Genomic DNA, 12,874 nt, shown 5'->3' with positions numbered 1-12,874 from the left:
TCCAATCAATTCAGCTTCTCTTGATATGGAAAAGTAGGGATAAAAATTTCTGTGTTAAATTTCTGCTTAAAGAAATGGTAAACAAAAACGCTGTGGTCAGTAAAAAGAAGTCTGAAATTCTGGACCTCCTCCATCCTGCATCGCGACATGGTTTTCAAGAGGAAAGGAAATAGGGAGATTTGCCATATACCAATAAATCCTAACTGGTGAATGAATTTTTGCCGTCTGACTGTTCCAGGAGTTGCTTCCAGTCACAAAATTAAATGTGAGCATGCATGCATGTGGACACACACCACATACCTACAGCTGAAGGTAGATTAAAAGGACTGCTGCTTGTGGCACATATTGTATAATACCTTGGACAAAAGATTGGGGGTGGGGGTGTACAGTTAAAAAAACAGGCAAATACTGTCTGACCACTGTAAGATGGAACTAACATGGTGTGCATAGACCAATGGTAGCAGTTGGACCCATTTGCCTGTGGATACTTCCCTTTGCTTTCATTAATATTTGACCCAAGATTCCTGTCCTCTTTCATTCTAATTATCTGAAGATTCTTTTACTTAAAGAAATTAGATTTCCTTTCCTTTCCTTTCTTTCCTTTCCTTTCCTTTCCTTTCCTTTCCTTTCCTTTCCTTTCCTTTCCCCTTTTTAAGTTTTAATAAATTTACCAATTTAGTATCATTAGTGTCATTACAGATGATGTTAGTTTCCACATAGCCCATGAGTTGACTGACAGACCTATAGTTTATAAAGCAATTATAATCAGTTCCTGTAGAATGAAGATTTGCCTTTGCCACCCAGTTTCTTCATCCTGAGCTAATGCTTTTTTGCATAGAACTACTGACCAAATGTTACTATGCCATTTTCAACTGATAGATGTTCTAAATATTTCCAATTTTGAGCAGTTAACAATTTAACTGCCGAAAGTAAAAATTAATATGTTTCTTACCATTTAACTCTCTATTCTCTCCATCAAACATTGAAGAAATTAGTTGAGAACCTGGCATGCTGCTAAGTGAAGTGCCTTTGCTAGCATCAGCTTTAATTAAAAGAAACTCTCTGGGTTGCTCATGGGCCCTTTAGACATTCTTATTAAAACTATGAGTTTTTACCATTCTGTTTTTTTTTTAAGTATACCCACCTGTCCCCACCCAAGAGATCAAAGTATGTCGGGTTAGTAGAGAGCATTCTGAGCTGCTAGATTAATGGAAAACAGCAATCTAACCCACCCTCCCCATGTTTCTTCCAGTAAAAGGGTATATTTTTGTGGCTGGACATGCCAACCATGGCAGCTATTTTGCAAACAGACCTCACGGCAACCATTTTGGGAGGGTCTCTGTAAAGTGGTGTCAAAGTTCCAGTCCTTAACCTGGCTAAGAGATACATGCAACATAATTAATTCTTGCTTGAAACTTCCAGAAAACCCTAATAACTCTTGCTTTAGATTCTGATATGTTGAACCCAGTTATGTTAGATATGTCAAAGAAAAATATCAAAGAGCAAGGAACACTTTAATTCATTAGAAAAAAGCAAAAGATCCATCAAATGAAGAAAACTAGGGAAGACATGTTTGGGGGGAGAGGTGGATTCTTTGTTATTTATTCATACAATACTCAAACTACAAGCTATATATATTCAAATGTAATATATGGAAGGAAATCTCTTTTTTTTAGAGAAAGCTTGCCTTATCCTGACTTATATCAGCTATGGAGCTTAAACTATTTCACGTAGAGAGGGAGCTCAGAAGGAGTACCATATTGGGATGGGCAGAACTGGGACCATACAATGGTCAACAATATGGTGCTACAGTATCACCAAATGACTTCTCAATCCTTATTTTATCCCCTGTCCCAGTGACACTGGCCTTGCCTCATCCTCAAGCCAAAGTCTAGGCAAATGAATCCTGCTGTTTTCTGCACTGCAAAACACAAAGAATAGTCAAAATGTCAGGATAAGGTGTCATTATATCAACGGTTGTGTCTAATGCCCTAGCCAGGCATCCCTGGTGAGGAAAGGCTGTCAGAGGATGCGAGTTGCCACCAGAGCCCAGGGCAGAAGTAAAGGAATGTTCTAGAAGTCAACATGGTGCGATGTCACAGAAGCCTGGTTGGGCTCTAGAAGCACCTGTAACCTAGAATCTTCTGCCTCCAATCCCAGAGGGAATTGGAGTGCTCTTCTAACTTATTCAGTGATTGTTCAGTAAGTGGGTCTCCAGGAGGGTGGTACAGGTCCCAGGCTGGGTGTGAATTCTTGAGACAAACCCTTATCTGTTGCTCTGGGATGGACATGTGGTTTTCTGAGATAAACAGAGGGGAAGTGGTGCATGAAGCTAGATGCCTAAATTGTAGTTTTTCTGCAAGAGAAGTAGGCCTAGGCCTTTTGCATGTGTTTAAGGGGCTGGAAATGGTAGGGGCCTGTCCCCAACTCCCTAAGGAAAGCTGGCAATACATGGCTAAGATGAGCCTGACATAGATCCCTCTTCATTTTGCAGTCGTTAGCCTGAGACCACCTATAATCCTACACCAGCAGTGGTGCAGTTAGAGCTGTGCTATGGGTTGGCCTAAGGCCTTACCTCCTGAGGGACCCCCAATAACCAGTCAGAGTGGAGGGGAATGAAAATAGCAGCTATCATGGGATGTTAGTGCTCACTGGTACAGTACATTGTGATATTTTTTCCTTATTTTTAAAAGAACATTTTATATTTAAGGGTTTTTTTTACTTGTTCAAATTCATACATGTTTATAATTGCTCATTTTATAATGTTTACATTAAAGGCTACAACAGAAAAGTAATCACCGCTGTAAATGCATCAGGGCAGCAGAAACTGCCTATTATTCTAGTAGTTGGGAAACAAGATGATGCAATGATTAAAGTTGTTTAAAATAAGAAACTGTATTTGATCTGAGCCTCCCTCCCTCCCTCCCTTCCTTCCAACATAGATTTTTTTTTGCCCCAAGGCAGTGTTTTTCAACCTCAGCAACTTCAAGATATGTGGACTTCAACATGCTGGTTGGGGAATTCTGGGAGCTGAAGTCCACACATCTTGAAGTTGCTGAGGTTGAGAAACATTGCTCTAAGGTAACAGGAACATAGAAGCAGTTGTATGGAGAACTTTGGGCAAGGAAGAAGAGAAATGTTAGTTGTGCAGATTGCAACTGAACTAATATGCGCAGCCAGCTAAAGAGGACCCCTGAAGGCAATTAGGGCCAGGAGTGACCTATCAGCACCACTGGACATCAGTGCTGGAGCTAAGTTTCTTTTGAATAAATGGGACATAAGACTAATATTGGATAGGAAACCTGTCGCCTGTAGATGTAGTTGAACTACAATTCCAAATAGTCCCAATTCATATGGCCTAAATGAAAGATGCTAAGAATTGCCATTCAGCAAAATATTCGGGTGGGGGATGTCCCCAAGGGTCCCTCTCTGGCATAGGGGGGAGGGCAATAGTTTTCCATCTGTGAACTGGAGAAATGAAATGCTATTCACCAAGATTTTGGGTTGCCAGAAATCTTTACCATGTTTGATGTCCTTCATATACCATGCTTGAGCAAGTATGGGTAGAATGACGACGCTGTTTGAATTCAGGCCAAGATTAGGCCTGCAAGATCTTAGGAGTATGTAATCCTATAGAATGAGTGATTGTGTGGAAAACTGCAAGTTTTCTACAGCCAACTGCATTTTCTAAAGAAAAATAAATGAAACAAAAAGGTGAAAAGAGTCAAGTTGCAGCACAAATGTAGATTTTTGCTGTCTGTAACATTTCAAATATTAATTGCAAGATGATTTCCTTTGAAGGCAAGCCCTGAAGCATCAGAATAAAAGATGTACTTTGTTAAGTTGGCCCACAGGTGACAGATCACAGCAGTTAGGCATAAAGCAAGGGAAAGAAAAAAAACAATTAAATGGTCTGGCTACTTGAATCTCTAACTGCCCGTGAAGGTCCATAATGCATCTTTCTTTCCCCATAGGCCATCTTGGAACCTCCTGCCCTTCACTTGGGATCGTGTTTCTTCCACTCAATGTCTTTTTAGGGATGAAGCATATTTTGCTTCTGTCTCTCCTCACGTGCCTTTCATTTAGTGTTAGGGGAAAGATCTTTGGACGCTGTGAATTGGCCCGGGTGTTGAAGAAAGCTGGCTTGGAGGGATATCGTGGGTACAGTCTGGCTGACTGTGAGTCCTTCATCCTTTCTTCTCCATTTTCCCACCTCTAGGTGAGGGCTATCCTTGTGTACAGAGCTGAACCCCTGGTATTTAGAAATCTAATTCTATTTCCACAGTTGTATGTGAGCAGAAAAAACAAACAAACCACAGTCCAAACTAGTTGACCTTAATCTTTCCCCCCAAAAAAGGGCAATGAACAGACTCTTATGTCACCCTTCAGATATTGGGATCCAGCTTCCATCAGCCCCAGCCAGCATGGCCAATGAATAAGGTGATGGAAGTCATAGTCTAAGAACAGCTAGTGACTTACTTATCCCCATGAGTAGTTGAACCAAAACAAATTATAATAAGCAAGGATCTACTGTATATTCAGAAGTGCTTAATGAATTAGCATACCTCTTCCAAGTGCCAACATCAAGCTTTTCCTAGAGCAAAATGTGTGTTAATTGGAAAAGAGAGTTCCTGTACCCTTTCTCTTTTTTGTACTACAGGGATCTGCTTAGCCTTCCATGAGAGCCACTTTGACACAGCTGTTGTGGACCATGAAGCCGATGGCAGCACCAGTAACGGCATCTTTCAGATTAACAGTCGCATTTGGTGTGAAGATTACAAACACTTTAAACCAAACTTCTGCCGAATGCATTGCAGCGGTGAGCTCTAAAGTGGGTTGGCTTCAGTTCTATACTGCAACATTAAACTGTGCTGCCCTGCAGCCATATCAGAAAAGGTCACTACAAGGCAGACTGTGCCATCTAGCTCAGCCCTTATTTTTAGTACTGAGTGTAAGACTAACCACCCAGTGGGTAATTCTGCCCTTGTTTCTGGTAGGAAGTCACTGACCTGTGCATACCTGCCAGTGGGAAGACTGAATGGCTCAAGTATGCTACATGAGAAGACCTGATAGAATTATCTTCCATTATTAGAAGATGCTTGGATAGAAGCAACACCAGTTGATTATACAGAGGACTTACAAGCTAGCTGTACAAACGTTTTTTTTCCTTGCATGCTGGCATTCTCTGGCACAGAGCTTGGGAGCTGCTCTAAGGGTGAGATGTGCTGAACTTAGACCAGGTTAGAAGGCCTGCTAAACAGTGTCCCAAGCAGGCAGTTGAGGAAGTCCACTAGGAAGTCCATAGCTTGTGGGCCACTTCTAGAGGAGCAGGAGTCTGCAGTTCAGCACCTTATAACGTCTTCTCCGTTATTACAGATCTGCTGACTAGTAATATCAACGATGATATCGTCTGTGCCATGCGGATTGCACGAGGACCCAGAGGCCTGGGATCCTGGTAAAGAAATCTTTTGGGGTAGGGGCAATGACTCCTCCAAGCAGATGCACAAATCATGATGTCTTTTGAGCAGCAGTTGGGATGGCTTGGGCAATCCTGATCAGGAGACAGCGATTTTGGAAAAAAAAAATGCACAACATACTTTACATCTAAGCCCCGCAAATTATTTTTCAAAAACGAGAAGTTAATATTTTTATTCAACTGAAAACATAACTGTATGTAAAATATGCATACAGTATGCAGCTCAAAACAATGTTAAAAAGTAACTTAAATAGGAATGCTTGAATTTAATATTGTTTTTTTAATCAGTTTCATCCCTGATTCATTATTTTTATTATCAGCACGAACAACTGTAGGTTCTTCTCAGTTTTTGTCATGTGTTCTTGTCACTTTTCCAGAAGGACTAAACAGAGTCAAGGTCAACTTTGAATCCATCAGCTAGATATGATTTCATATACGCTATTGGCATTTCTCAATGAAAACCTCCCATTAAACCTTCGTCTTAAGATTGTACATTAAGTTGAAACCTCACTCAGCATCTGTGCTGGATGCCTAAAATGAGGCACCTGCATCACACAAAACATTAACCAGTGTTTCCAGTGTGCCAATTTTCATCTTTTCCAGTACAACAAACTTAAACTTGCGGTGCTCTGAAGTCACTGACTTTTCCATTATATGTATTTTCACTTCTGATAAGTCTTTCTCGTCTGCAGAAGTTAGATTATGAGTCTGACTCATAAATGACAATTTCAGAAACTTTGCCTGCTTACACACCAGATTCTGAATTTCTTCATTACCAAAAATGTAATCTTGTTCTTGTAATGTTGGCCACCCAGATGGTTACATACTCACTGGACAAATCACGAAACAGTATCATTATTCCAACACGGGTAATAATTGTTTTCACTTTGGGGCTAAAGTGATCAGTGCTCTCCGATTTCCTATCTTGGCCTTAGCAGACTCCAAAGCCTCAACTGGCGTAATGCAGCTCTGTTGAAAAGCACAGCATATCTCTGCCAATTCAGCCAAAATATCATTTTCAACTGCAGCAGCAATGTAGTTTTATGGGTTCAACAGTACTTGGCTATTCCATTCCCAACCTCCTTTGAGAAATACTGCACTAGTGCTTTATAAACTAATCTTTTGACCTGAAAATGTGTCGTTTAATGGTCTCATATTCTGCAATTTGGATCATTTCCTCAACTCTTCATTTCTTGACTGATGACATGCTGTATACTATGCAAACAGGTGTTTCTATATCCTTCAACAGAGACACGTTTTTCCATGCATCTTTGATGCCTAGAACTGTCCAGTGAGCTATGCAATGTTGTTCTGTGAGATGTGGAATTTCCTTCTTCAGTAATGCTGTGACACCTCTGTATTTTCCCAATAGAACTGTAGCACCATGTTTATAGAACAGTTTGGAGTAGTGGTTAAGTAGTGGTTAAGGCATAAGGCTAGAAACCGGGAGACTGTGAGCTCTAGTTCTGCCTTAGGCACAAAGCCAGCTGGGTGACCTTGAGCCAGTCAACTTACTCTCAGCTCTAGGTAGAAGGCAAGGGCAAACCACTTCCAAAAAACCTTGCCAAGAAAACTGCAGGGACTATTTCAGGCAGTTGCCAGGAGTCAACACTGCCTCAAAGACACACACACACACACACACACACACACAGAATTGTTTAATCACTGTGAAAATGGGCTTACTGCAAATGCAATAGTTTTGTAACTCTTAGTATTAGAGGAGCAAAACTTGATATATAAAATCAACATTTTACTAATTGAAATGTTGTTTATTTTTATTTATTTATTTGATTTCTATAGCCACCCATCTCAGCAAGTGACTCTGAGCGGCTTACAACAATAAAAACTATAAAACAATTAAAACAATTAAAATACAAAATAAATATACATGGCCACCAAGTAAGCAATACATGGATATTAATATAACCAAGAAACAGGATATTAATATAACCAAGAAACATTCACACACTTGGGGCCCTAGGCCCAGGCATATCACCAGGCCTTCACGCCCTTACGAAAGGCCAACAGGGTTGTGGACATCCTAATCTCTGTAGTGAGAATATTCCAGAGGGCAGGTGCTACAGCTGAGAAGGCACGCCTTCTAGTCCCCGTCAACCGACATGTCTTTTGAGCAGCAGTTGGGTTGGCCTGGGCAATCCTGATCAGGAGACAGTGGTTTTTGAAAAAAAAAAAAAGTGCACAGCATACTTTACATCTAAGCCCCGCAAATTATTTTTTAAAAATGAGAAATTAATATTTTCATTCAACTGAAAACATAATGTTTGGGGCAGAGGGTTGAAGTCAACCCAAACAAAACAAAAACAAAATAGGAGCATACAACCTATAGCTATTGTCTCACAGAGGACTTTTTAAACACAGAACAGTCCTCATATCCAATCTCTGTTGCTACTTCCATCTTCTGGACCAGCCTTCTCCAACTTGGTGCCTTTCAGATAGGCCAGTCCATGTTGTCTGGATTTGGGAATCAAAACCAAACACATCTGGAGGGTAATGGGTTGGAGTAGGCTATGCTGAATATTAATTAATGAAGCTTACTTTTTTCTGGACAATAACCAAGGAATAAGTGAAAATAGCAAAAGCATAATCTAACAGAAAGAAAATGAACTGTATATATATTATACTAAAATAATGCCAAAAAATAACTTGAAGCAGAGGACAATTTTTAAAAAAAAAAAAAGAAAGTATGAAAATATCAAAATGAAAATTCCTTGTTCACTGAGTACATTTCTGAATAACAGACTTGGAATTTCATGCTCATGAAAACAGAACACAATGGCTGAAAATCACTGGATTTTTTTTCCTGCAGTCTTTTCAAAGTTATCTCAGTAAACTAACTTAATCTTTCCATACATTTGATTAAATAAACATATTAACAGTCTTACTGGTTGTCAGTACTGGTAATAGTACTAAACACTGTAGCTAGAAAGCATCTAAAGATCTATAAATTGCTTACCTGTAGGGTTATCATCTGCTGGGAGACAGGGATGGGCGGGTGGGGGGAACAAGCAGCATAGAATTTCCCCTGTCTCTTGGCTGCCATCTAGTGGACATATGGATTTTTTTGCAGGCTAGATATGGTAGCTCCCTATACTATTCTTTTAAGAACTCCAGTGCAGTAGTTGACGAGCAGAATGTCCTATGCTCTATCTGCACTATTCAAACAATCTAATTTGTTGCAGCGACTTCACCTTTCATATCAATTGCAAAAATGTTGTAGCTGACATGTGATGGGTATGATCTTCTCCTATTCTACTGGAAAAACTTCTTCCTCTGGGGATTTAGTTAATGTTAATTAATTACTAATCACACAACTATATCAGTATCCATACAGTGGCTATTTCAGTGCCACCATTTAGTGGCTTCTCTGAAAGTGTGTAGGATTCACAGAATTTACATCCCAACACCTGAATAATTGACGATGCTTTGGATGTTGATCACCACCTATCTCCCCCTCCTTTTGGGGGGAGATGGGTGGTGATAAAATTTGATAAATAAAATAAAATAACGTATTATCCCACAGGTTATTTATCCATTTTATTTTGTTCCTCCAAAGAGGCTGGAATAGTAAGCATGTTTCCCCTCTTGTTGTATCCTCCCAACTACCATAATTACCTTGTGAGACAGATGAAAGTTTGTTGACCATCTAGGATAACACAGCTGTTGCACACAGGCTTTTTCCATTCCCCAAAGTTCATCAGCCAAAGAAAACTCATATCTAGCATTCCAGAATTGCATTTCTCAGGTTAAAATATATTGGATCACACTCCAGTGATTATGTTCTGCTATATGGTTCCCAATTTATGGTAGTATTCCATGTGCCTGAGGTTAGTTCTGGTAACTACTTCCATCTAGCCAGTCATAAGAGTTTTATTTCTGGGGCAGACAATCTCAGCATTTCTAGCTTGACATTTCCATTATACATCCCCAAGCTAATCACATTCTCACAATCAGTATAGAGTCCTCATTTAGCAACTGCCTTGTTTAGTGACTGTTCATAGTTACAACGGTGATGAAAAAGTAACTTTGCGACCAATTCTTGCATTTATGACCTTTGCAGAAATGTAAAGCAAAGGAAAGCTGACGTCAGATCATAAGCACAGTCACGGTTTCACTTAGTGACCACTTCGCTTGATGACCAAGTTGCCGGTCCCAATTGTGATCACTAAATGAGGACTACCTGTAATGGTTACATTAGTCTTCCTTCCAGCATCCCTGCTTATAATTGCTTGTTTCTCACAATGGTAGTCCAGCAATCTGTAAGCAAGTTGCTGCTGAATGGAAGATTCACTTCTTCCTTGTTCTTCCCAAAGTTCCTGCTAGATTGAGGGGGTTGAGTAGAGTCTGGTATGAGAAAATGCTGTATGTATGGCGTGTGTGACTGCATGCATATGCAATTCCTGATGGCTGGCCCAGCAATAATCTGAAGCTGCAGATTGAAACTTGCCCATCTTACATTTCTTGGGTTGAGCAACTAAGCATTCTCCAAGAAGCCACTCATTTAGCTCTGCTACTGCTCTTCTGTTTTTAGAGATTATATGAAGGGTAACTGTACGCTTTCTTTGGGTATTATTTACTTAGGTTGAATTTGCTAATAAGATTCTCCTCTCTTCTCCCCTCTTCGCTCTCAGGATGGGTTGGAGAGAAAATTGTGAAGGTCTACAATTGTCTGCCTGGGTGAAAGGATGCAATCCATGAGAAAGAGAGACCAAGAGAAAAAGGATACTGAAGGCCATGAAAAATGCTTTAAGAGCCCTGGGACTGTTGCCTTCCTGAAGCTAAACAACCCTTCTTGGATACATTTTTTTAAAAACTCTGGACTGTCCCTTACAAGAAGGGTGATTGTAGCTTGGACTCTCAGAAAGAGATCTTGTGGTATAAAAAAGCTCAAACAATGTGATTGAAATGACATCTATTAAAAACTCATGTAAGTTTGGGCTGGGATTTGTGATGTTCCAGTTTTCAGATGAAAGATCAAAATTGCCAGACAAACTTCTTTGGGAAAAAAAAAGACTAGCCTTCTCCCAAGAAAGTGTATTATAAATTTCTACAGGGGTAGCCGTATCTTGCAAGAGATAAAAGGTGCTGTGAGGTAGTTGTTCTGATGTGCTTTACATTCAGTGAAGGTGAAGCAGACTTATCAGGATGAGCCAGTGGTGAATGGGAGCTGAGGGTAGGACCTGGAAACCCAAACTATGTGTAGGGAGTTCCATGCATGAACATGCATGATCCCATCATGAAGCAACTCAGTATGGAAAATGTTTAAAGTAGAAAGTTTGAAAACTTCTACTTGAGTGGTATCTGAGTGCAATTATGATCCATCCAGTTCAGAATTTTGCTTTAAGGCCACAGCTCACCAATATTGGGACTGCAGTGAAGTTGTATGTCCAGTTTCTTGGAGATGTTATTGCTCCAAGTCTTTTTCAAGCCATTTTACTAGGTCTTTTGGAATTAAATCCTCCATAAATTGTGCTCACTAGGTATAGAGGGTTGCCCAAAAATGGTTAAACCCAGTATGCCATTTTGTCTGATTATTTCCCATTCCTGAAATTTATCAATTTATGCTTCACATAATCTTGTGTTCGAAGGTTTTCCTTTGAATATTAAACTCAATACAGAGCAACAGCCTTGTCAGCCCTGAGCTGTAGAACTCCACAGGTAGGGATTAACTCATCCCCAGGGAACATAGCCAGGGGAGTGATAATGCACACCTAGAGTTTTGAGATTATAAAGTAAATACAGTAGTTATTCAATGATTTGCTCTTGAGTTCTTGGCGCTGAGCTTGGTTGTTTGCTTGTAGATGGGCTTGCTTGCAGATGGGCTTGCAGTAGTTTTCCCTGCTGGTAGGTAACAAACCCCACTCACACTAGCACCGGTACCTAGTCAGGTAATGAAATGTCTGCAAGCAAGCAACCAAGCTCAGGGAGCTTGTCCTCTATTGGAACTTCTTCCCACCCTGGCCTACTGCCCTGGGATTTCCAGATAATCCCTCAATTGAAATACTAAGCAGGCAGGGGGTTGCTTAGTGGGCTAAAGAGTTTTAGAGAATTAGTTTCCTATTGCTGCCCATTGGAGAAAACTGAGGCACTGCATTGTTAGGAAAATTAAAAAGCAGTTGGAAGACTCCCCCCACAAACCCCAAATTGAGCTTCCAAAGGACCAAAAGATTTGAGTCCCTGGAAGCTAGCCTGGATTAAAAAAGGCAAGCTAGGTAGATTTATGCTGCATTTCAAAGTGAATGCCCCAAATCACCTAACTGATACATATGGATTGAAGATGTACTTGATCCTTGCCCAAAAGGATTACACAAAACTTACCCATGTTGATATGGTATATGACAAATGGATAAAGGGACACATCCATGTTGAACTACAGCTCAGATGAAATTAATGCATATGAACATTTTCCAACCAGAATTTGGTAGTGGAACCTTAGAAAGCCAGTTATGGGATAAGCATCTGTACATTGGAATTGGACACAGGGCAAGATTGGTCTGATGCCAACTCCAGCCCTAGGGCCATGCTGCCATTATCAAATGAAATCTGAACCTTTTAATTCAGATTTTTGCCTTTTAAAATGAAGGCAAGAAGCACATTATGGAGTAAAGGGTCCCCTCACTGTTCCTCCTGTTACCCATGAGCAACCTTGCTTTCTAAACATACAAAAGACAGGATTATTGCCAATATATCATTTTATTCATAGCTTACAACAGCATACTAATATTGAAAGTTGACTCCAGATTTTAGTTTTGACCTTTTACATGCAATTCAAGGCAATACACTGTTGTTAGCCTGCTGCTACAGATCAGAAGTTTAATAAAATTATATATACTCCTCTTTTGTGCAGAAAGACAGTTCTAGAAAGGGAGGCTTTATTGAGTGATATCTTGTCCACAAGGACACTTGGGAAGTGCTGGCTGGGAGCTACCCAAACAATGTAGCACTTACCCTAAGTTGCTTAACAGGAAAGTGCTAAAGTTTGAGCAGCACCCAGCCAGGGGAAGGTTGTGCAGCAAGTTATGCCATGATGGATGTTTGAGCCACCTAGAAACCACTTCATCACGGAGCACTTAGGAGCACGGTATGACACAGAAGCACTCCTGGTGAAGTTGCCTCCAGGAACTGTGGACACCTCACAGGTAGCAAAAAGAGGACAGCAGAAAAAAAATCAAGACATTCCAAGCATAGTCCAATTTGGAGTCAACCTGAGCCAGAGTCTCACCCAAACAATGTAGCACTTTCCTGAGTAGAGAAAAAGAAAGTGCCCATGTCTGGGCAAGGCTCAGTCAGTGAGATGGGAGGTTCCACTGGATCACTTAGATGCTGTATGGTAGATTCTTGGCTTGAGTTCTGCAGACAGAAACATGGAGGAAAAGAGAC

General features: G+C 40.4%; 1 protein-coding gene across 1 annotated transcript; it reads left to right on the top strand.

The window, feature by feature from the left end:
* The first annotated feature begins 3,995 nt into the window (after positions 1 to 3,995).
* LOC134492447 (sperm acrosome membrane-associated protein 3-like) lies at positions 3,996 to 10,383 on the top strand. The gene is made up of 4 exons (XM_063296618.1): positions 3,996 to 4,178; positions 4,661 to 4,819; positions 5,377 to 5,455; positions 10,126 to 10,383. The coding sequence occupies exons 1-4, from the start codon at positions 4,040 to 4,042 to the stop codon at positions 10,190 to 10,192; spliced, it is 444 nt and encodes a 147-aa protein (XP_063152688.1). The 5' UTR covers positions 3,996 to 4,039; the 3' UTR covers positions 10,193 to 10,383.
* The last annotated feature ends 2,491 nt before the right edge of the window (positions 10,384 to 12,874 follow it).

This window comes from Candoia aspera, chromosome 2, assembly GCF_035149785.1.
Source record: "Candoia aspera isolate rCanAsp1 chromosome 2, rCanAsp1.hap2, whole genome shotgun sequence".
NCBI lineage: Eukaryota > Metazoa > Chordata > Lepidosauria > Squamata > Boidae > Candoia > Candoia aspera.
This window is presented reverse-complemented; position numbering and strand designations above follow the sequence as displayed.